Source organism: Tamandua tetradactyla, chromosome 11 (assembly GCF_023851605.1).
Source record: "Tamandua tetradactyla isolate mTamTet1 chromosome 11, mTamTet1.pri, whole genome shotgun sequence".
NCBI classification, from domain to species: domain Eukaryota; kingdom Metazoa; phylum Chordata; class Mammalia; order Pilosa; family Myrmecophagidae; genus Tamandua; species Tamandua tetradactyla.
In genome coordinates, this window is record NC_135337.1 from 35,384,036 (window position 1) to 35,408,689 (window position 24,654).

The window sequence follows — 24,654 nt, forward strand, 5'->3', positions numbered from 1 at the left end:
TTCTTCTTTATGCTCTTTTAGTATCTTCTTGATCTCCTTTATGCCATTATCCAACCCATTGAATTTATTCAGTAGAGTTGTATGAAAATCTTTGATTAGTTGTTCCAAAGTCTGTGTCTTCTCCAGTATTTTAATTTGGTCATTTTGCTGGGCTATATCTGTCTACATCTTCATATGCTTTGGGATTGTCTATTGCCTTCAAGGTATTTAATTATCTTAATAAGGTTACTTTGGAAATTGAGTTCCCTTAGTAGTCTGAGGTTTTGAATTTGTGTGATTGGCAAAGGGCAGCACTCGGGGTGTGGGGTGGAGTGTAACATCGTGATTTCCATACATGATGCAGGCTAAGCATGGGGCAGGGGCACTGTGCTGGTGCCCAAGAGTGTGAAGGTTGGGATTATGGGGGTGGGTGGTGGCTCAGGAGGCCTCGAAGCACAGGGGAGGGCACGGCGTAAGGGACATGGAAGCAGAGCACGGTGGAAGGCGAATTGAGGGGGCTGTGCAAGAGTGCAAGGTGCAAGGGGGGCAGTCTACAGAGTGTGAGGGGTTGGGGGGTTTGGGTGGGGATTGGGGTGCGGGGTTCAGTGTTCAGAAGTTGGAGTGTGTGTGGGTAGGGCATGGGTGTGTGCACACACATGGGTTGGGCTGCTGGAGTAGGGGCGTGGGATGCAGTTGCATGTGTGTGCAGGGGCAGGTGGGCTGGGACGTGGGTGTACTCATGCTTGGGTGTGGGGCACGGGGGTGAGGTGCAGGGGTCTGAGTGCAGGTGTGCAGGTTGCATTGGGGGTCTGGGGTAGGGGTGTGCATATGCACATTGTGGGGGCCAGGGGGGCACAGATTTGCACATGAGTGCCTGCAGGAGGTGGGGGTGGAGTGCAAGTTTGTACATGGGCAGGTCATGGAGGGAAGCTGGGACAGGGGTGCTTGGGGTTGAGAGGCTGGGGTGTATTTGTGTGCCTGTGTGGGATGTGGGGAGGGACTGGGGTGGGGGTACATGCATACACTGGAGGGACAGGGTACAGGGGTTGAGGGGGCAGGGTGGGAGATGCAGGGCTAAGATGCTCAGGTCCCAGTGTGTGGGGCTGAGTGCCTGGGGGGTGGAATCATGTGTGGGTGTGGCATGTTCATGGAGCACAGCTTGGCTTACTTCCGCATGCCTGCCTCTCTGTGCATTCCTCAGGGCTCTGGGCCTCCATTTGGAAAGGGGTATGTTAGACTCTATAGTAACTGGGTGATCTCCAGTTCTCTGCTTCACAATTCCACAGCTTTTTCATCCAAGTCCTCCCTGTGTAGTGTAGAAGACTCTCTCAGGTTATTTGCACCCTGGAACTGCTTTCCCAGTCATTTTTCTGTCACTTCTCTGGCTGTCCCTTGGAGCAAGAGTGAATTCAACTTGTTTTATTCTGCCATCTTCCTGGAAGTCCTGCATTTCTTTTTTTAATGTTTGCCAATTTCATGAGATAGCCATCTTGAGAATAAAAATTATCATATTTATCTTTGCTTCCCTGTAACTAAGCAAAATGGGTAACATTTAGTAATAGTCCATAAATATTTAATTTAATTGGAATTATGTGCTTAATTGTGCACACAATTGTGTTGTGTTGTTTAACACAAAAGTGTTAATTGAATATATAGTATTACTTATTATTGAACAACTAATTGCACATCAGGTGCTCTCCTTTTTTTTCTGTACATGTTGTCTCATTTCATCCTATTTAAGGTGAAAAAAAAATTTGGAAATGTATCATTAAAATCCTTTTATAGATGAGGAAATTGATGTTACAAGAATGATAAATGTAGCTTCCAAACTTGAGATATGCCTTTAATTCTGTTTTCAAGGGTGTTTTTCTTTGTTCCAACATTATACTATCTGAAATAATAAATGAAAAAATGATTGAATAAATAACTGAACAAGTTTCTGAAGAGTAGATTCCTAAATGTTTGCTCTAATGTGTTTTCTAGAGTGACCCCAAGAACGACTCGTGGATCTTTGCGCTGGCCGTGCTTCTGAGCAGCACCTTTGTCTACAATAGCGTGAGCACCAACAACAATAATGCCTTGGACCAGCTGCAGTATCCTTCCATGTTTTATTAAGGACTTCCAAGAATGGGGACCAAATCAGATTCTGATTCCTTGTGGCTCAGTTGCCTGTGTTAGAGAGAGGGGACACAGGGCAAAGAAAGTCTTTATAATAATTTTTGTAAGGGATTTGTGCGTTGGAATTTTCTTTTCCTTAGCTAAGTCCTAGCTATGTGGCAGAGCTCACAGAACTAATCAAGGCAAAGTCCTCCCCAAACCCTAGTAGAGAAGAAGATTCAACAGAGTTTGCAAATTTCTTTCCAGACTTTATTTGGGCTGTACGAGATTTCACCCTGGAACTGAAGTTAGATGATCAGCCCATCACAGAAGACGAGTACCTGGAGAATGCCTTGAAGCTGATTCCTGGTATGGTAGAGCTTGATCAGTGTAGTGGACGGTCCAATAGGGGTTGGTGACTATTAAACGCTCTCCATCATTTCTGGGGTCCCATATTTTTTCAGGACTGGATTAAGACTCATGGAAATGGTGACTGGAAGTTAGGTAGTTATTTCTTGATAAACTTACCCAGGAAAAGTAGGAGTTAATATGGAATGAAATTATTCAAAATCAATTTGCAACTTAGATAAGTTGTACCTTAGTATTCACATTACATTGGATGTTGAAGTTTTCCAAAGACCAACTTGTGTTGCTTATCACACTACCCCTTTTAAGTGTTTTGGAAAACAACTACCTAAATAATATGTGTAATCACAATAAAACATGTTTCACTCAGTTATTTATTCTCAAGGAGAGATAATAGCAGACTCATGCTTGGATGGTTACATCTTCTTCAAAAGTGATCTTACATACTGGATAGACCTGAAGATCTATTTCTAGTATATACTTCTATAATATTGCTAATGTCATAGAAGAAACTGCACTGTTTTACCTTTATTATTGATTAGAGCTGTTGTAGGTTTACAGAAAAATCATGCATAAAAGGTGGTTCCGGATGCCCCCACTCACACTCAGCTGGCTCTGTTATTAACAATTTGAATTAGTGTGGTACTTTTGTTAAATTGATGAATCAGTATAAATCAGTATAAAGTAACTATACTTTATAGTTCACTATTCATATTATTGTGACCTATTTTTTTATTTTTATTCTTATAACATGTATGCACCCTAAAATTTCCCGTTTTAACTATATTCAAGTATAAAAATCAGTGATAATTATATTAACATTGTTGTGCCACTATCACCATCATCCATTAAAAAAACTTTTCCATTACCCAGAACAGAAACTTCATAGCAATTGAAGACTAAATTGCTAATTTATCCCATTATGGGATATCCCACAAGCATTTAGGAATTTGCTAATTTATCCCACTATGTCCCCTGCTAACAGTATTCTGTCTTCTGACTCTATGATTTTTCTTTTTTTTAATTCTTTCATATCAGTGAAATCATCCAAAATTTGTCATTCTGTGTCTGGCTTATCTCCTTCAACATGAAGTATTCAACTTTGCTCCATATTGTCACATATATCAGAGCTTCTTTCTTATTTACAGATGAATAATATTCCACTTTGCATGCATACAAAATTTTGATTGTCTATTCATCTGTGAATGACCACGTGAGTTGCTTGCATCTTTTTGGCTATTGTAAATAATGGTGCTATGAACACTGCTGTGCAAATATCTGTTCAAGTCCCTCTTTCAGTTCCTCTAGATGTTGCCTGAAAGTGAGATTGCAGGGTCACGTTGTAATTCTCTATTTAGCTTCCTGAGGCACTGCCAAACTGTTTTCCAGAGTGGCTGCAGCATTTTATATGCCCAACAAAATGATCAAGTGTTCCTGTTTCTCCACATTCTCTCTCTCCAACACTTGTAATTTTTCTGTTTTTTTTTTTAGTGGGTGTGATATGGCATCTCATTTTGGTATTCATTTTCATTCCCCAGTGACTCATAATGTTAAACATCTCTTCATGTACTTTTTGGGCATATGCATGTGTGCTGGTTTGAATCTGTGTGTACTGCAGAAAAGCCTTGTTCTTTAATCCTCATTCAATATTGCTGGGTGGGATCATTTTTATTGTTTCCATGGAGATGTGGCACTCAGTTGTGGGTGGTAACTTTTGATTAGATGGGTTCCATGGAGATGTGTCTCCACCCATTCAAGGTGGGGTTGCTTACTGGAGCCCTTTAAGAGGGAACCATTTTGGAAAAAGCTTAGAGCCAACAGAGCTCACACAGCCAGAGACATTTGGAGATCCAGAAGGAAAATGCTCCTGGGGAAGCCTTATGACTTGAGAAGAGAAAGCTAGCAGACATCACCATGTGCCCTTGCAGCTGAGAGAAAACTCACGAACTTCATCGGCCCATTTTTGGAGTTAAGGTATCTTTCTCTAGATGCCTTAACTTGGACATTTTCAGAGCCTTAGAATTGTAGACTCGCAATTTAATAAATTCCGTTTTTAAAAGCCATTACATTTCTGGTATATTGCATTCTGGCAACTTACAAACTAAAAACAGTATGCATTCTTTGAATAAATGTCTATTCAAGCCTTTTGGCCATTTTTAAATTGGGTTTTCTGTCCTCTTGTTTTGAGATGTAGGACTTCTTTTACATTATGGATATTAAATGCCTGTTGAATAGCTAGTTTTTTGAAATAATTTCTCCAAATTTGTAATTAACATCTTTTGCTAAGGCTACTTCAGTGACATACCTACTTCAGGATGAGACTTAATCTTATTACTGGAGTCCGTTATGAATGAAATGAATACAGAGAGAAAGAGAAATCCACAGATAGAATCAAGAATCAAAAAAGCAGTGAAACCTAGAAGAGAAGAAAGAGACCAGAAAATGCCTTCATGTGTCTTGTCATGTGGCAAAGGAGACAGGATTGTTTGCAGCCAGTCTTCAAGAAGAAAGCCTTGCCTTGATGATGGCTTGAGATGGACAAATTCTCAGCCTCAACTGCAAGCTAATAAATTCCCATTGTTTAAGCTAACACATTTCAAGCTATCTGCTTTAAGCGGCCTAGGAAACCAAGCAGGTTTTGGTACCAGGAGAGTTGGGGGCTATCATTGAAAATACCAAAAACTTGAGAATAGCTTTGGAATTGGGGGATGGGTATAGGTGAGAAGAATTGTGAGGCACTTGATAGAAAAGACTGAGATTGTTTTGCAGAGACTGTTAGTAGAAATATGGATGCTAAAGTTACTTCAAGTGAGGCCTTAGACAGAAATGATGGAATGTGTTATTGGAAACTGGAAGAAAGATGACCCTTGTTTGAAAATGCCAGAGAATTCGGCAAAATTGAGTTCTGATGTTGGATGGAAGGCAGAATTTGAAAGTGATGAGATTGGATATTTTATTGAGGACTTTTCCAAGCTAAAAATAAAAAATGCAGCTTCATTTCTCCTTGAAACATTGTAAAATGTGAGAGGAAAGGGATAAGAGCAGGACTGAGCTCCATGTCACAAAGAAACAAGAATTTGATGGTTTGGAAAATTCTGAGCTTTTTGAAACTGAGTCCTCAAAGAAAAGTTCTCCACGTGAGGGATTAACTGAACACGGAACCAGTCAACCATTTCAGTACAAGTCAGGACTGGAAATGCAGTTAATCCAGAAAGATTTGTGGAAAGTGCTTTCATCTCATGATTTGGACCTCTGTACACTACATGCAAAACTGACAAGTTTTTTTGTGTGAGATCTGTGTGAATGGAACCACTGCCAGCCTGGACTAAAAGAGACAGGAAAGGGACAGTTGAAGGAAAAATCACTTCAAGAACAGAACCATGGAAGCTGAGGTCTTGACTAAAGATATCTTCTTGGAGTCAAGAGAGAACGTCCTTCTGTATGTGTAAATAGGGTTAGCCTATCCCAGAACTTGGAGAGGGTGGGCCTTCCTCCCTGTTGTTCAGGAAGAGTGCTTAACACCCCGGTGTTCTCAGAGTTTGGAGCAGGATTGCTGTTAATTCTTGTTGGAATGCTTGGTAAAATTCACCAGTGAGGTCATACGTTGCTGAGCTTTCCTTTTCTGGGTATTTTTTGATTTCTTGTTACTAGTCTGTTGAGATCTTCTATTTTTTCTCAAGTCAAGTGTAAGTAGTTTTTTTGTTTTAGGAATTTGTTTAATCTAGGTTATCTAATTTGTAGGCATGCAGTTGTTTATATTACCCTCATAATCTCTTTTGTTTCTGTGGGGTCAGTAGTAATGCTCCTCTGTTCATCTCTTATCTGAGTTTACTTATGTGTCTTCTCTCTCTCTCTCTGGTTTTTCTTTTCATTATTTTTTACCAGGCCAGGTTAAAGTGTGTCAATTTTATTGATCTTTTCAAAGAACTGATATTTCTTTCAGTTCAATGATGCTGAAAGAAATCAACAATGTTGATTTCAATCCTGAAATCATGTTCCTATTAGTTATTTATCCTCTATTTCATTTGTCTCTGCTCTAATCTTTATTCCTTCCTTCTGCTCACTTTGGTTTAGTTTACTCTACTTTTTCTATATCCCAAATCGTGAAATGAGGTCTCTGATTTGAGAGCTTTCTCCATTTTCTATATGCACTGAAAGCTATAAATTTCCCTATGAGCATTGTCTTTATCATATCCCATAAGTTTTGGTATGTTACGCTTTCATTTTCATTCACCTCAAGCTCTTTCTTAGTTTCCCTTGTGATTTCCTCTTTAATCTATTGGTTTTTAAAGAGAACATTGTTTAATTGCTACATATTTGTGAATTTTCCAGTTCTTCCCATGTTATTGATTTTTAACTTCATTCCTTTGTGGTCAGAGATGATACATTATATAATTTAAAATGTATTCAGACTTGCTTTATGATTTAATATATGGTGTATCCTGGAGAATGATCCTTGTGCACTCAAGAAAAATGTGTATTCTGATGCTGTTGATTCTAGTGTCCTATATATGTCTATTAGGTCTGGTTGGTATCACATTTTTCAAGTCTCTATTTTCTTATTGATCATCTTTCTAGATGTTCTACCCACTAATGAAAATGGTGCATTCAAGTCTCTTATTAATGTAGAACCAATTTTCTCCCTTCAGATATGTCAATAGTTGTTTCATATATTTTAAGACTCTACTGTTATGTACTTTTTTTTTCCCCACATGGGCAAGCACCAGGAACTGAACCCGGGTCTCTGGCATGGCAAGTGAGAATTCTGCCACTGAACCACCATTGCACCACCCCCCTCACCCTCATTTTTGAAAGACACAGTTTTGCCTAATATAAAATTCTTGGTTAGCAATTGTTTTCTTTTAGCACTTCAGATATTTCATCCCACTGCCTTTTTGCTTCCATGGTTTGTCTTTGTCTTTTGACAATTGGACTCCTTTGTGTCTGGGCATGGCTTTATTTAAGTTTATCCTTTTTGGGTCATTGGGCTGCTTGCATATGCATATTCTTGTCTTTCATTAAATTTGGGAAGTTTTCTGCCATTATTTATTTGCATATTCTTTCTGCCCCTTTCCCTCTTTCTTCTCCTTCTGGAACTCCCCTTAGTATTCTTTATGATAACCTAGAGGTCTCAAACGCTCAGTTCACATTTTCCACTCTTTTTCTTTCTGCTCCTCAGGATGAATCGTTCAATTTTCTGTCTCTTTTACTTCACTGATTCTTTCTTCTGTCAGTTCCAATAGGCTGTTGAACCCCTCTAGGGAATTTTTCATTTCTGTTATGGTTATCTTCAACTCCAGTATTTCTTCTTTTTTTTTTTTTTTTTTTTTTTTTTTTTTTTTAATAGAAAGAAAAAAAACAAAAAAAACAAAAACAAAAAACCTATACCTCACATGCAGCTTCATTCAGTGTTTTAACATAATTGCATTACAATTGGGTAGTATTGTGCTGTCCATTTCTGAGTTTTTATATCCAGTCCCGTTGTACAGTCTGTATCCCTTCATCTCCAATTATCCCTTCTCTTTTTTTTTTTTTTTAATTAACGGAAAAAAAGAAATTAACCCAACATTTAGAGATCATACCATTCTACACATGCAATCATTAATTCTTAACATCATCACATAGATGCATGATCATCATTTCTTAGTACATTTGCATTGGTTTAGAAGAACTAGCAACATAACCGAAAAAGATATAGAATGTTAATAAGGAGAAAAAAATAAAAGTAATAATAGTAAAATCAAAACAAAACAACACAAAACAAAACAAAAACCTATAGCTCAGATGCAGCTTCATTCAGTGTTTTAACATGATTACTTTACAATTAGGTATTATTGTGCTGTCCATTTTTGAGTTTTTGTATCTAGTCCTGTTGCACAGTCTGTATCCCTTCAGCTTCAATTACCCATTGTCTTACCCTGTTTCTAACTCCAGCTGAACTCTGTTACCAATGACATATTTCAAGTTTATTCTCGAATGTCCGTTCACATCAGTGGGACCATACAGTATTTGTCCTTTAGTTTTTGGCTGGATTCACTCAGCATAATATTCTCTAGGTCCATCCATGTTATTACATGGTTCATAAGTTTATCTTGTCTTAAGGCTGCATAATATTCCATCGTATGTATATACCACAGTTTGTTTAGCCACTCTTCTGTTGATGGAGATTTTGGCTGTTTCCATCTCTTTGCAATTGTAAATAATGCTGCTATAAACATTGGTGTGCAAATGTCCGTTTGTGTCTTTGCCCTTAAGTCCTTTGAGTAGATACCTAGCAATGGTATTGCTGGGTCGTATGGCAGTTCTATATTCAGCTTTTTGAGAAACCGCCAAACTGCCTTCCACAGTGGTTGCACCCTTTGACATTCCCACCAACAGTGGATAAGTGTGCCTCTTTCTCCGCATCCTCTCCAGCACTTGTCATTTTCTGTTTTGTTGATAATGGCCATTCTGGTGGGTGTGAGATGATATCTCATTGTGGTTTTGATTTGCATTTCTCTAATGGCCAGGGACATTGAGCATCTCTTCATGTGCCTCTTGGCCATCCGTATTTCCTCTTCTGAGAGGTGTCTGTTCAAGTCTTTTTCCCATTTTGTAATTGGGTTGGCTGTCTTTTTGTTGTTGAGATGAACAATCTCTTTATAAATTCTGGATACTAGACCTTTATCTGATATATCATTTCCAAATATTGTCTCCCATTGTGAAGGCTGTCTTTCTACTTTCTTGATGAAGTTCTTTGATGCACAAAAGTGTTTAATTTTGAGGAGTTCCCATTTATTTATTTCCTTCTTCAGTGCTCTTGCTTTAGGTTTAAGGTCCATAAAACCGCCTCCAATTGTAAGATCCATAAGATATCTCCCAACATTTTCCTCTAACTGTTTTATGGTCTTAGACCTAATGTTTAGATCTTTGATCCATTTTGAGTTAACTTTTGTATAGGGTGTGAGAGATGGGTCTTCTTTCATTCTTTTGCATATGGATATCCAGTTCTCTAGGCACCATTTATTGAAGAGACTGCTCTGTCCCAGGTGAGTTGGCTTGACTGCCTTATCAAAGATCAAATGTCCATAGATGAGAGGGTCTATATCTGAGCACTCTATTCGATTCCATTGGTCGATATATCTATCTTTATGCCAATACCATGCTGTTTTGACCACTGTGGCTTCATAATATGCCTTAAAGTCAGGCAGCGTGAGACCTCCAGCTTCGTTTTTTTTCCTCAAGATGTTTTTAGCAATTCGGGGCACCCTGCCCTTCCAGATAAATTTGCTTATTGGTTTTTCTATTTCTGAAAAATAAGTTGTTGGGATTTTGATTGGTATTGCATTGAATCTGTAAATCAATTTAGGTAGGATTGACATCTTAACTATATTTAGTCTTCCAATCCATGAACACGGTATGCCCTTCCATCTATTTAGGTCTTCTGTGATTTCTTTTAGCAGTTTTTTGTAGTTTTCTTTATATAGGTTTTTTGTCTCTTTAGTTAAATTTATTCCTAGGTATTTTATTCTTTTAGTTGCAATTGTAAATGGGATTCGTTTCTTGATTTCCCCCTCAGCTTGTTCATTACTAGTGTATAGAAATGCTACAGATTTTTGAATGTTGATCTTGTAACCTGCTACTTTGCTGTACTCATTTATTAGCTCTAGTAGTTTTGTTGTGGATTTTTCCGGGTTTTTGACATATAGTATCATATCGTCTGCAAACAGTGATAGTTTTACTTCTTCCTTTCCAATTTTGATGCCTTGTATTTCTTTTTCTTGTCTAATTGCTCTGGCTAGAACCTCCAACACAATGTTGAATAATAGTGGTGATAGTGGACATCCTTGTCTTGTTCCTGATCTTAGGGGGAAAGTTTTCAATTTTTCCCCATTGAGGATGATATTAGCTGTGGGTTTTTCATATATTCCCTCTATCATTTTAAGGAAGTTCCCTTGTATTCCTATCTTTTGAAGTGTTTTCAACAGGAAAGGATGTTGAATCTTGTCGAATGCCTTCTCTGCATCAATTGAGATGATCATGTGATTTTTCTGCTTTGATTTGTTGATATGGTGTATTACATTAATTGATTTTCTTATGTTGAACCAGCCTTGCATACCTGGGATGAATCCTACTTGGTCATGATGTATAATTCTTTTAATGTGCTGTTGGATACGATTTGCTAGAATTTTATTGAGGATTTTTGCATCTGTATTCATTAGAGAGATTGGTCTGTAGTTTTCTTTTTTTGTAATATCTTTACCTGGTTTTGGTATGAGGGTGATGTTGGCTTCATAGAATGAATTAGGTAGTTTTCCCTCCACTTCGATTTTTTTGAAGAGTTTGAAGAGAATTGGTACTAATTCTTTCTGGAACGTTTGGTAGAATTCACATGTGAAGCCATCTGGTCCTGGACTTTTCTTTTTAGGAAGCTTTTGAATGACTAATTCAATTTCTTTACTTGTGATTGGTTTGTTGAGGTCATCTATGTCTTCTTGAGTCAAAGTTGGTTGTTCATGTCTTTCCAGGAACCCGTCCATTTCCTCTAAATTGTTGTATTTATTAGCGTAAAGTTGTTCATAGTATCCTGTTATTACCTCCTTTATTTCTGTGAGGTCAGTAGTTATGTCTCCTCTTCCATTTCTGATCTTATTTATTTGCATCCTCCCTCTTCTTCTTTTTGTCAATCTTGCTAAGGGCCCATCAATCTTATTGATTTTCTCATAGAACCAACTTCTGGCCTTATTGATATTCTCTATTGTTTTCATGTTTTCAATTTCATTTATTTGTGCTCTAATCTTTGTTATTTCTTTCCTTTTGCTTGCTTTGGGGTTAGCTTGCTGTTCTTTCTCCAGTTCTTCCAAATGGATAGTTAATTCCTGAATTTTTGCCTTTTCTTCTTTTCTGATATAGGCATTTAGAGCAATAAATTTCCCTCTTAGCACTGCCTTTGCTGCGTCCCATAAGTTTTGATATGTTGTGTTTTCATTTTCATTCGCCTCGAGGTATTTGCTAATTTCCCTTGCAATTTCTTCTTTGACCCAGTCGTTGTTTAGGAGTGTGTTGTTGAGCCTCCACGTATTTGTGAATTTTCTGGCACTCTGCCTATTATTGATTTCCAACATCATTCCTTTATGGTCCGAGAAAGTGTTGTGTAAGATTTCAATCTTTTTAAATTTGTTAAGACTTGCTTTGTGACCCAGCATATGGTCTATCTTTGAGAATGATCCATGAGCACTTGAGAAAAAGGTGTATCCTGCTGTTGTGGGATGTAATGTCCTATAAATGTCTATTAAGTCTAGTTCATTTATAGTAATATTCAGATTCTCTATTTCTTTGTTGATCCTCTGTCTAGATGTTCTGTCCCTTGATGAGAGTGGTGAGTTGAAGTCTCCAACTATTATGGTATATGAGTCTATTTCCCTTTTCAATGTTTGCAGTATATTCCTCACGTATTTTGGGGCATTCTGATTCGGTGCGTAAATATTTATGATTGTTATGTCTTCTTGTTTAATTGTTCCTTTTATTAGTATATAGTGTCCTTCTTTGTCTCTTTTAACTGTTTTACATTTGAAGTCTAATTTGTTGGATATTAGTATAGCCACTCCTGCTCTTTTCTGGTTGTTATTTGCATGAAATATCTTTTCCCAACCTTTCACTTTCAACCTATGTTTATCTTTGGGTCTAAGATGTGTTTCCTGTAGACAGCATATAGAAGGATCCTGTTTTTTAATCCATTCTGCCAATCTATGTCTTTTGATTGGGGAATTCAGTCCATTGACATTTAGTGTTATTACTGTTTGGATAATATTTTCCTCTAACATTTTGCCTTTTGTATTATATATATCATATCTGATTTTCCTTCTTTCTACACTCTTTTCCATATCTCTCTCTTCTGTCTTTTTGTATCTGACTCTAGTGCTCCCTTTAGTATTTCTTGCAGAGCTGGTCTCTTGGTCACAAATTCTTTCAGTGACTTTTTGTCTGAGAATGTTTTAATTTCTCCCTCATTTTTGAAGGATAATTTTGCTGGATATAGGAGTCTTGGTTGGCAGTTTTTCTCTTTTAGTATTTTAAATATATCATCCCACTGTCTTCTAGCTTCCATGGTTTCTGCTGAGAAATCTACACAAAATCTTATTGGGTTTCCCTTGTATGTAATGGATTGTTTTTCTCTTGCTGCTTTCAAGATCTTCTCTTTCTCTTTGACCTCTGACATTCTAACTAGTAAGTGTCTTGGAGAACGCCTATTTGGGTCTAATCTCTTTGGGGTGCGCTGCACTTCTTGGATCTGTAATTTTAGGTCTTTCATAAGAGTTGGGAAATTTTCAGTGATAATTTCTTCCATTAGTTTTTCTCCTCCTTTTCCCTTCTCTTCTCCTTCTGGGACACCCACAACACGTATATTTGTGCGCTTCATATTGTCCTTGAGTTCCCTGATACCCTGTTCAAATTTTTCCATTCTTTTCCCTATAGTTTCTGTTTCTTTTTGGAATTCAGATGTTCCATCCTCCAATTCACTAATTCTATCTTCTGTCTCTTTAAATCTATCATTGTAGCTATCCATTATTTTTTCTATGTTTGCTACTTTATCCTTCACTTCCATAAGTTCTGCGATTTGTTTTTTCAGTTTTTCTATTTCTTCTTTATGTTCAGCCCATGTCCTCTTCATGTCCTCCCTCAATTTATCGATTTCATTTTTGAAGAGGTTTTCCATTTCTGTTCGTATATTCAGCATTAGTTGTCTCAGCTCTTGTGTCTCATTTGAGCTATTGGTTTGTTCCTTTGACTGAGCCATATTCTCAATCTTTTGAGCGTGGACAGTTATCTTCTGCTGCTGGCGTCTGGGCATTTATTCAGATTTCTCTTGGTGTTGGACCCAGCAAGGTTGTAATATTTTTCTGTGAAATCTCTGGGTTCTGTTTTTCTTATCCTGCCCAGTAGGTGGCGCTCGTGGCACCCGTTTGTCTGCGGGTCCCACCAGTAAAAGGTGCTGTGGGACCTTAAACTTTGGAAAACTCTCGCCGTCCTGGGGGTTCGCTAGCCGAACGGCTTGAGCCGGCCCGGGGTCCGAACTCAGGGAGGGTTGCTGGTCGCAGCAGCCAGGGAAAGAGCCCGTCCGAATTTCCTAGTCGGCCCTGGGCAACAAGCGTGGCGGGAGGGCGCCAGCGGCAGCGGCCCACCCGAGAGAGTGCACGTTCCCCGGGAGTCACGGGTTTGGAAGGGGCCTCCCCCACCCGTCACCGTTCTCCGCGGCCTGGGGGTTTCCGATCCAATTCTCTCAGTTGGTCCGGGGGCTGCGCGTGGTGTGGGCGCCAGCCGTCTTTGTTTCAGGGGACCGCCTCTCCAATTCTCCCAGCCGGCCCGGGAAGGGGGAAGGGAGTAACTCCGGCCGCTTGCCACCCCGCCCGGTAAGGCCCGCGCGCGCCTCGGCGATCTCACCCGAGCTGCTTCTCTCAGCCAGCCAGCCGTTCCAGGATGGGGTACGCTGTCTTTTTTTATCTCTGTTGTGGCTTTGGGCGCTTTCTGTATCGTTTCTACTCCCCTAGTAGGTGTCCTGGAGAAGAAACTAAGATCCGCGCGTCTTACTAAGCCGCCATCTTCCAGGAAGTCCTGAGATTTTTTTTTTAATGGTAGAGGGGGCTGCAGCGAAGAAGGGAGGCTAATCTTCTGGGTGGAACCCCAGAGAGGCGCCAGTTCAGTGACCGTCGTACGAGGAAGGTCAGTAGTGAGAAGTGGGACTGAAAACATCTGCCAGCTGTCTTCGCAGTAGCAGTGCCGACTGCAGCTCCGTCATCCTCCCAGCCAAGGGCCCGGGCTGGCGCCGGGACTTCCGAAGGACTGGAGGCAGGCTCCGGGGGCGGCTGAAGCTGGGTGTGCTGAGGAACCCGGGACCCCAAGACCCGAGCGCCGAAGTCGAGAAAGGCCGGCCCAGTATTTCTTCTTGATACTTTTTTAATATGATTATCACACTGTTCATTCATTATTTTTCTGATATCATTTTGTTCTTTTCCCCTGTTTCCCTTTATCTCCCCGAGCACGTTGAGTATCATGTTGTAAAAGTTTTTGCCCTGATATCTAAAGTCCAAACTCTTTCAATGATGGTTTCTGTGTTTTTATCTTGTTCCTTTGGATGGGCCATAATTTCCTGTTTATTTGATTTGTGTATCATCCTTGAACAAGGGCCACTATATAGTTTCAATTTTAGTATATGTGCTGCTGAAGCAGCACCATAGTATTTTAAAGTATTAACTCTTGGATTTAGCTCCCTGAGCTGTCTGTTTCTTAACTTTATATCCAGATGTACTGGTTTGAAGATACGTACCCCAGAAGAGCCATATTCTTTTTCCTAATCCAATCTCATTGGGGCAGACCTATTGTTTAGGGTAAAAACTTTGAATAGTTTTCATGGAGATGTGATACAGCCAATTGTGGGTTGGACCTTTTGATTAGATGGAGATGTGACCCTGTCCATTCAAGGTGGATCTTACTTAGTTTATTGAGGTCCTTAAAAGAGCCAACACGGGGAAATATTTAGAAGAAAGTTTAAATGCAGATGCAGACACACATATTTGGAAAAGCAGAAACCCCAGGAGATTCCAGGAGCTGAGAGAGCTGACAGAACATAGACAGGAACCAGAAGTGACATAGACATTTGGAGACTCCTGGTGTGCTGACAAGGAAGAGATACCTAGTCATGGACGTTTGTAGATTCAGCAATGAACAGACATCTTCATCTGCCTTCCCATGAGATGCTAAGCAAGCCAGAAGCCAGAAGCCAGAATGATCCACAGGGCTGAGAAAGCCATTTGATACCAGAAGCTGGGAGAGTACGCAGATGCCAGCCACGTGGCTTCCCATGTGACAGACATCGGCCTTTCTGCAGAGTCAAGGTATCTTTCTCTGGATGCCTTACTTTGGATATTTTTGTGACCTTAGAGCTGTAAACATGTAGCTTAATAAATCACCTTTATAAAAGCGATTCCATTTCTGGTATATTGCATTCTGGCAGCATTCACAAACTGAAAAATATGACAGATATTTCCTTGAGTGCCAATAGCTAACAAAAACAAATTAATGCAAAAAGCACCTTTAAGTCTTTTCAAATTGGCTCTGCATTGGCTGGTGCTGTCTTTCAGAGTTGCCTTCCTATCAAAAAGCTCAGCCCAAGTCAAATATGAAGTGCAGGATCCTTCCTCCTTTTCCGAGTCTGTGTCTTGTTCTGGGCTTGGGCTTGCTCATGGTATTAAGAATTCATCTATTTACAGGAATGCAAATACCTCTTCTACTCTCTCTAAAATAGACTTTCTCCCCCTCTGCATGGTGCTTTATTTTATGACTTAAAGCAGGTCATGTTTGCCCCAGTCCACTCTGACTTAATTGTTTCTTACAATGCTTCAGCTGTCTGTAAGCTGCTTCTGTCTACAGGAAAGTTCTGGGAGGTCAAGTCAGAGATGAGTTTCCTGGTTCAGTCTTTCATGTTAACACAAAATACGTTGGGACTAACATACAGGCAACCTAGTGTACACATAATGCTTAAGGGTTGTTCTAGATTTCTTTGGGAGAGGCCCAAGGATTCATACTGTGAGCACAGCCAGGCAATACACCAGGCCAGGGAGTGGGTGGAGGGGCCAGCAAGAGCATCACAAGCTTCTCCTACCATTTTTAAAGCTGTGTTTTCTTGCCCATTTACTACAACCCTTTGAATATTTTCCATAGTTTTGAGAAACATGACTCTTCTAGTTTCTGCCGATTGTTCCAATCTGATATACTAGAAGTCTGATTACATTCATTTTTAAGGGCTGTGAGTGGGTTTAAGGAAAAGTACTGGACGATAGAGATGGTTCACCTGGATGGGGTCAGTGATTTACTGAGGTTGTACTTAGGTTGGTTTGGTTTGAGATGGGTGAGGGATTTACTGGAGTGATTAGGATCACTTGGCTCAGTACATCTTCTTTTGTGGTAATTAGGCCACCTGGAAGACACACAACTGCACATTTAAGAGATTTTCATGCTCCTGTGTAGCTAGGGTGAGAGAGAGGGAATAGAGAAAGGTCGGAGAGAGTTTGTTGTTTAGAATAGTTAGGGTCTGAAGTTGTGTCTTTTTCCTTTTCTTCTTTAGTCCGAATTAAGTTTAATACCACAATCGATTGAGTCACATCTCTGTGGAGATAATCAAATTCCCAAACTACACTACTGAATAGGGATTAGAAGAAGCTGGTACTTCCACGAGATTGATTAGATTTAAGGCACAGTTTTTCTAGGGTACATAAATATTTTCAAACCAGCACAGTCACTATCTACCAAATCTTTCATTGTACTTTCCTATTTCCTTTAAGTGGGTTGCTGATAAAATCAATGAGCTTCTAAAGTAGTGGTGAGTTGTTCAAATTGCATGTGGGTAGTGCTTAGTCTTCAGATGTTTCTATTGAAAAATACCTTGTAGTGTGGGAATTCTTGTTTGTATTGCTGAAAAAATTTTTCATTAGTTGAACAAAGGGTCATCTGTCCTATGCTAATCATTGTTCCAATATCCTTGTTTATATCTTCTCTTCACTTTGGTCTGACAGCTTACTTCTAGCATGGGTGAGGATAGACCAGAAACTGATATTGACCATTAATTCATTCATGATTTGATAACATCAAATAATCTAGGCATCATGCTTCATTCTGAGATTACCAGCATAGGTGTCTGTACCTGAGGCAAACGTTTCTCAATAGTTCTCTCCAGAGAGATTCACTAATATAAGCTTGATCTATCATAAGTTATTCAATGAATATATTATAGGAGGTCCTTAAGTGTAGCAAACTTCAAATGTTGAAAATCCCTAGTCAGAAAAATCTTCAACTGTCTTGGTCCAAGATTGTGCTTACTCTAACCTCTATTTTTCCTTTTCCTTAGGCGAGAATCCCAATGTTAAGAATTCCAACCAATCTCGAGAGTGCATCAAGCAGTTTTTTCCAAAAAGGAAGTGTTTTGTCTTTGACCGGCCAAAATATGAAAAAGAGCTCCTAGCCCATCTTGAATATGTCTTAGAAAACCAACTGGATCCTAAATTTCAGGAACAATCAAATAATTTCTGTTCGTATATCTTTACCCACGCAAGGACTAAGACGCTCAGTGGGGGAGTCAAGTTCACCGGAAATCGTGAGTTTCCTTTTACAAGATCGTATATTGTGTGGTCTAACATGTAGCAGGTGTCAAATATTTAATTATAATACATTTTCCTCCATGTTTTGTATCATTTTATATGTGAAAGTTTATGTAGAATATTCAAAACCTTAAGAGAAATGTGTGTAATTTTGTAATTATCTCACTTCATGGGGTTGACAAATTCCTCTCCAGAACACCAGATATTTTCATTGATGCCTTGGGCTCACATACATGAGGCACCCCATCATTGATTGCAAAATCACTAGCTATTACAAAAATAGAAACATTGCTTTCTCAGAGAAATTTTATTTGAGAAGTTTTCTTCTCTGAGTTTAAAGCAGTCCAAAATAAGTACTAGCTTTGAGTCCCTTCAAAACTTAAGAACTAGAAATAAATACTGCCTAAATTATCCTGCCTCACCTATTTAGCTGTATAGTCCGTTTTCATCTGAATTTGAGTTAAGTGAAATCATCTTTCCCTGACACCCCTGGTTATGTTAGATGAGGATTGTTATTTAATTTTTTTCTTATTTTTTTAAGAAACAGGAAAGGGAACATGATCATAGAAAACGAAGGTGATAATAGTAGAAATATGTAAGGGTGTGTGTAAGTGTGTGTGAGGTTTTAGATTCTTAATCTCAGAATGTTGGATCCTGTTGAGTGAGAACCTGATATTTATCCCTAAATTTACTGCCTCATTCAGGGCTAGGCACTCTGGTGGTGACCTACGTGGATGCCATCAAGAGTGGAGCGGTGCCTTGTTTGGAGAGCGCGGTGGTAACTCTGGTGCAGTTTGAGAACTCAGCGGCCGTGCAGAAGGCAGCTGAACACTACTACAAGGAGCAGATGGTGCAGAGAGTGACGTTCCCCACAGACACGCTCCAGGAGCTGCTGGATGTCCACACAGGCTGTGAGAGGGAAGCTATTGCAGTCTTTATGAGGCACTCTTTCAAGGATGACAACCGGGAGTTCCAGAAGACACTAATGGTACTTTTCCTTAGCATTTGTTCTTTCCGAAACCTGCCCTTCTGGAACAATGCCTGACATCCACATAATTGACCCCATGGCTCATCTAGCCTTCAGGTTAAAATAGTCTGAATACTCATGAGGGAATTATAGAGGACAAAATTTCTCTCTTTTTACCTCCAAAGGTTGGGAAATTAATTCAGAATCTGTCCAGTCCCTCAATTAAAATCGGCACTGATTCTTTCTTAAGTGAATGCCAGCATGGTTCCAAAACCCGCACAGAGCTCCCCGGAGTTAGTAGTCTTCTGGCCACACTTCTTGTGCACTCACTCCCATGTCTAGCAATGCTGTTTCTCTGGGAAGAATATCTTGGGCCATTCTTTATATTTATTTTGCTTTTAGTTTTGTCATTTTATTGAAGATAGATTCACGGAACACTGCAGCCGCTAAGAACTATAGAAATTATGCACTGCAACCCTAACATCGCAAAGATGAGGGACCCGAAGCCCAGCCGCGGGAGGTCAAGAGAGTTTCAGAGTCGGGAGTAAATCGAACTCCTGAATCTGACCTACCGCATGCCCTATTTCACTGTAATTCTTTTCCCCAAAGGCCTGCAGTTAGTTCATCTCTGCTACTAGATTCTTTGAAAGTTGATCTCACAGGTTCTTGTCTTTTGGTGACCTGCCTCTCCATTTCCCTTGTAGGAAATCATAAAAAAATAAGAAAGAGGAGTTCATGCTGCAGAATGAGAAGGCATCTATTGATTACTGTCAGGCTATACTAGATCGCCTTTTAGAGCCTTTGATGGAAAAGATTTCAGCGGGAACTTTCTGTGTCCCTGGAGGCTACAATCTCTACATAGAACCAAAGAAAAGGATTTTACATCAATATTGGCAGGTTTCCAGGAAAGGAGGAAAGGTGAGGAAGAAAAGGATCGTGGGAAAGTTGACAGGATAGAGTCAAGGGGCTCTCCTGAAATCCTGAGAGCAGCAGCACTTATGGGGAATAGAGAGCATTGGACTCTCATAACATAAAGTATACCTTTAGCTTTTAATGTTCACTGTTTACTATTTATTTCTGTAGAGAGCAGAAATTTCACTGTTTACTATTTATTTCTGTAGAGAGCAGAAATTTTCATTCCTCATGAGAAAGTATGGGTATCAGAAACTTAAAAGAGAAAGAATAGAAATTATTCACTCCTTTCTCAAATTATTGAGCAGGCATTGTGCCACGTGCCAAAGATTTTCAAGTAAAAGTGGGAATCTCTGCACATGACGCTTATCTAAGGTAAGAGTGAGCCAAATAAATAGACAATTTTGTCTAAAATTGTGATGCTATAAATCTGTGATCTTAGACTACAATGGTGATAGTGAGTTTAATCATAATAATATTAATAAAATGGACATACTGAACACTTTTTGCCTGTATGACAGGTGTATTATTATGCTCTTTCCTTAAAGACTTTAATTTAATTCTCCAACAATATTATGACCCATTTCCCCTATTCCCCACATTTGCACAGTAAAGTGAGAGGCATAGGGAGACTAAATAACTTGCTCAAGTTTACATATCCAGGCAGTGGAAGGGGAGAACAGTATTTTTACATTGGGAAGATGGCACCTAGAACCCTTCCAAAGGAGAGGAGTGTGATGTAAATTTTAAGGTATTATGCTCATATTTTTGAGGATTTTAAAAATTTATTTTCATAAGGGAGATTGTTTTAGTTTCCTAGGTCGCTGAAGCAAATATGATGAAATGGTTCAGCTTAAGCAATGGGAATGTATTAACTTACTCTTTGAGCCTGTGAAAATGTCTAAATCATGAAGGTGGTGCTTTCTTCGTGACTGGTGTTCTGAGGCTGGCTGCCAGCGATGTGTCTCCTCCGTCGCGTGGCTGTGTCTGCTGGTCTCTCCTTCTCGCTTCTGGGTTTCGTTGATTTCTGTTTCTTGCTTCTGTGGTTTTCTCTCGTTGATTTCTGTTTCTTGCTTCTGTGGTTTTCTCTCTCTCTGTATTCATTCCATTTATAGAGGGCTCCAGTAATAGGAACGAGGCCCATCCTGAATGAGGTAGGTCACACCTTAACTGAAGTAGCCTCATCGAAAGGTCCTCCACGATGAATTTTCATCCACAGAAATGGCTTAACTTTAAAGATATTGTTTTTCTGAGGTACATACAACTTTAAACCATCACATATATTGTACAAATTTTTTTTCTTGCAATATTTTTATCTGGCTTTGATATGAGGGTGATGCTGGCTTCATATTATTAACTAGGAAGCTCTCCCATCTCTTCAATTTTTGGATGAGTTTGAGCAAGTTTGCATTAATTCTCCTTGGAATGTTTGGTAAAATTCACCAATGAAACCATCAGGTCTCAGACATTCCCTTGTGAGTTGGTTTAGATTACAAATCCAATTTCTTTGCTTGTTATGGCTCTATTGAGATCTTCTCTTTCCTTTCAGGTATGTTTAAGGAACGTGTGTTTCTAGGAATTTGTTCTTTTTATGTGGGTTATCTAATTTGTTGGTGTCCGGTTATTCACAGAATGTTTTTGTAATGTTTTTTTAATTTCTGTAAGGACACTAACAATGCCCCCGTTTTATTTCTGATTTTTGTTTTTTTCTTCCCTTCTCTCTTTTTTCTTTGTAATTCTAGCTAAAATTTTGTTAATTTTATTGATTGTTTTTCAAATAACTGACTTTTGGTCTCATTGATTACCTCTTTATTTCCCCCCATTCTCTGTTTCACTTATTGCTAATCTTGTTTCCTTTCTGCTCTCAATTTTGATGTAGTTTGTTAGTTTTCTGGTTCTTGCAGGTATGAGATTAGTTTATTGATTTGAAATTTTTTTTCTTTCTTTATTAGAGAAGTTGTGGGTTTTTGGAACAATCATGTTTAAACTACAGGATTCCCATATACCACACTATTATTAACACTTTGTGTTCTAGTTTGCTAGCTTCTGGAATACAATGCACCAGAGATGGATTGGGTTTTAATAAAAGGGAATTTATTTTGTTAGTTCTTCAGAGGAAAGGCGGCTGGCTTTCAACTGAGGTTCTTATGCAGGAAGGCACAGGATGGTCTCTGCTGATCTTCTCTCCAGGCCTCTGGGTTCCAACAACTTTCCCCGGGGTGATTTCTTTCTGCATCTCCAAAGGCCTGGGCTGAGCTACGTGTGCTGAGATGAGGTATGCTGAGCTGCTTGGGCTGTGCTATGTTGAGTCTCTCATTTAAGTACCAGCCAATTAAATCAAACATTATTCACTGCAGTAGGCACGCCTCCTAGCTGACTGCAGATGTAATGAGCAACAGATGAGATTCACGTACCATTGGCTCACGTCCACAACAAAAGAACTAGGCACCTTCACCTGGCCAAGTTGACACCTGAACCTAACTACCACACCTTGCATTTGTACAGAACATTTGATACAATTGATGGTAGAACATTTATATAATTGTACTATAATGACAATCCATGGTTTAACTTAGGGGTCACTATTTGGGTAGTGTAGCCCCATGGATTTTTAAATTTATTTTTCCATGGAATTATTTTTAAATTTTTATTTTGTTACCACATATTCAATCTAATATTTCCCCTTTTAATCACATTCAGATCTGTATATTTTAGTGCTGTCAATTTTGAGCTATAGTCACCACCATCCATTACAAAAACATTTCCATCATTCAGAGACCTTTGTATTTTTTAAACCTTAACTTCCTATTTGCCATTTCCACTCCATCCCTGATAACCTATATTCTAGATTCTGACATTTGGGTTTGCTCATTCAAATTATTTCAAATCAGTGAGATCATACAATATTTGTCTGTTTGTGTCTGGTTTATATTACTCAACATGATATCTCAGTACTTCATCCATGCAATTGCAAATATCAGGACTTCATTTTTATGGCTGGATAATACTCTTTTTGTATGTATATGCCACATTTTATGTATCCATTCATCGGTTAGTGGACACATAGGTTGCTTCCATCTTTTGGCAATTGTGAATAATAGTGCTATGACCGTTGTTGTGCAGATATCTGTTTGAGTCCTTGCTTTCAATTATTTTGGGTATATGTCTACTAATGGGAGTGCCGGGTCATATGGTAACCCTATATTCAGTTCCTTGAGGTACTCCAAACTGGCTTCCACAGCAGCTGCAATATTTAGATTGACACCAGAAATGAATGAGTGTTTTTATTTTTCCTCATCCTCTCCAGCACTTGTTATTTTCCATTTTGTTAATAGCAGCCATTCAAGTGGATGTGCAATGGTATCTCATGGTTTGATTTGCATTTTTTGGATGACTAGTGATGTTGAGCATCTTTTCATGTGCCTCCTGGCTATTTGTATAAGTTCTCTGGTGAAATGTCCATTCAGGTCTTTTGTCCACTTCTAAAAATTGATTTGTCTTTTTGTTCTTAAGTTGAAAGAATTATTTATATATTCTGGAAAGGAAATCTTTTTCAGGTACCATAATTTTTCTTATTTTTTCCAAATGTCTTCTCCCATTGAGAGGGTTGAAATTTTAGTTTCATGATAAAGTCCTTTGATGCACAAAACTTAAAAATTTTTATGAGTTCCCATTTATCTGTTTTCTTCTTTTGTTGCTTGGGCTTTGGGTGTAAAGCATGAGAAACCATTGCCAAATATCAGACCTGAATATGCTTCCCTATGTTTTCTTCTAGAAGCTTGATAGTTATGGCTCTTATATTTAGGTCTTTTGATCCATTTTGAGTATATTTATATATACAGTGAAAGATAGAGGGCCTCCTTCTTTTTTGAAAATGGGGATTCAGTTTTCCGAGCACTTTTTTTTTAGTGTATTGGCATGACTAGAGGGAAGTACCTGAAACTGTTTAACTATATTCCAGTTGCTTTGATTCTTTTTCTTTTTGACAGTTTTATACCTTTTTTTTTTATTCAGCAAATATTTAATGAGACAAGCTGTGGTTTAAGTTGCCTTTATTATTATTTCTTTTTTTTTTCTTTTTTCTTTTCATTGACGGACCAAAACATACAGACATTTCATATATGGTGTACAATCAATGCAAGCACAATTTCTTGAAGACAGTTTTTTCCCTATTGTGTGGAATTGGTATCCTTGTAAAAATCAATTAGCCATAAATGTAAGGGTTGATTTTTGAGCTCTCAATTTGATTCCATTATTCTACATGTCTGTCCTTGAGCAGGTACCATGCTGTTTTAATTACTGTGGGTTTGTAATAAGTTTTTTTTTTATTTTTTTTATTTTTTTTATTTTTTAATTTTTTTTATTAATCAAAAAAAGAAAAGAAATTAACACAACATTTAGAAATCATTCCATTCTACACATGCACTCAGTAGTTCTTAGTATCATCACATAGATGTATGATCATCATTTCTTAGTACATTTGCATTGATTTAGGAAAAGAACTAACAAAACAGCAGAAAAAGATATAGAATGTTAATATAGAGAAGAGAATTAAAATAATAATACTAATAAAATATATATATATAAAGGAAAAAGAAAAAAAACAAAAACAAAAGATACAAACACACAAACAAACAAACAAAAAACCATATTTCAGGTGCAGCTTCATTCAGTGTTCCAACCTAGCTACATTACACTTAGGTATTATTGTGCTGTCCATTTTTGAGTTTTTGTATCTAGTCCTGTTGCACAGTCTGTATCCCTTCAGCTCCAATTACCCATTATCTTACCCTGTTTCTACCTCCTGCTGGTCTCTGTTACCATTAATATATTCCAAGCTGATTCTCGAATGTCGGTTCACATCAGTGGGACCATACAGTATTTGTCCTTTAGTTTTGGGCTAGACTCACTCAGCATAATGTTCTCTAGGTCCATCCATGTTATTACATGCTTCATAAGTTTAGTCTGTCTTAAAGCTGCATAATATTCCATCATAGGTATACGCCACAGTTTGTTTAGCCACTCGTCTGTTGATGGACATTTTGGCTGTTTCCATCTCTTTGCAATTGTAGATAATGCTGCTATAAAAACTGGTGTGCAAATGTCCGTCTGTGTCTTTGCCTTTAAGTCCTTTGAGTAGATACCTAGCAGTGGTATTGCTGGGTCGTAATCCATCCTGCCATTCTATGTCTTTTGATTGGG

The 24,654-nt window shown here is 38.7% G+C and overlaps 1 protein-coding gene across 1 annotated transcript in view; it reads left to right on the top strand.

The window, feature by feature from the left end:
• LOC143649106 (guanylate-binding protein 6-like) overlaps nucleotides 1-24,654 on the top strand; it is a 123,834-nt gene that overhangs the window by 88,785 nt on the left and 10,395 nt on the right. Inside the window, 6 exon segments of the mRNA XM_077119354.1 lie at nucleotides 1,963-2,072; nucleotides 2,249-2,445; nucleotides 17,324-17,569; nucleotides 18,278-18,561; nucleotides 19,245-19,259; nucleotides 19,261-19,458. Of these exon segments, the coding sequence (XP_076975469.1) occupies nucleotides 1,963-2,072; nucleotides 2,249-2,445; nucleotides 17,324-17,569; nucleotides 18,278-18,561; nucleotides 19,245-19,259; nucleotides 19,261-19,458 (1,050 nt within the window).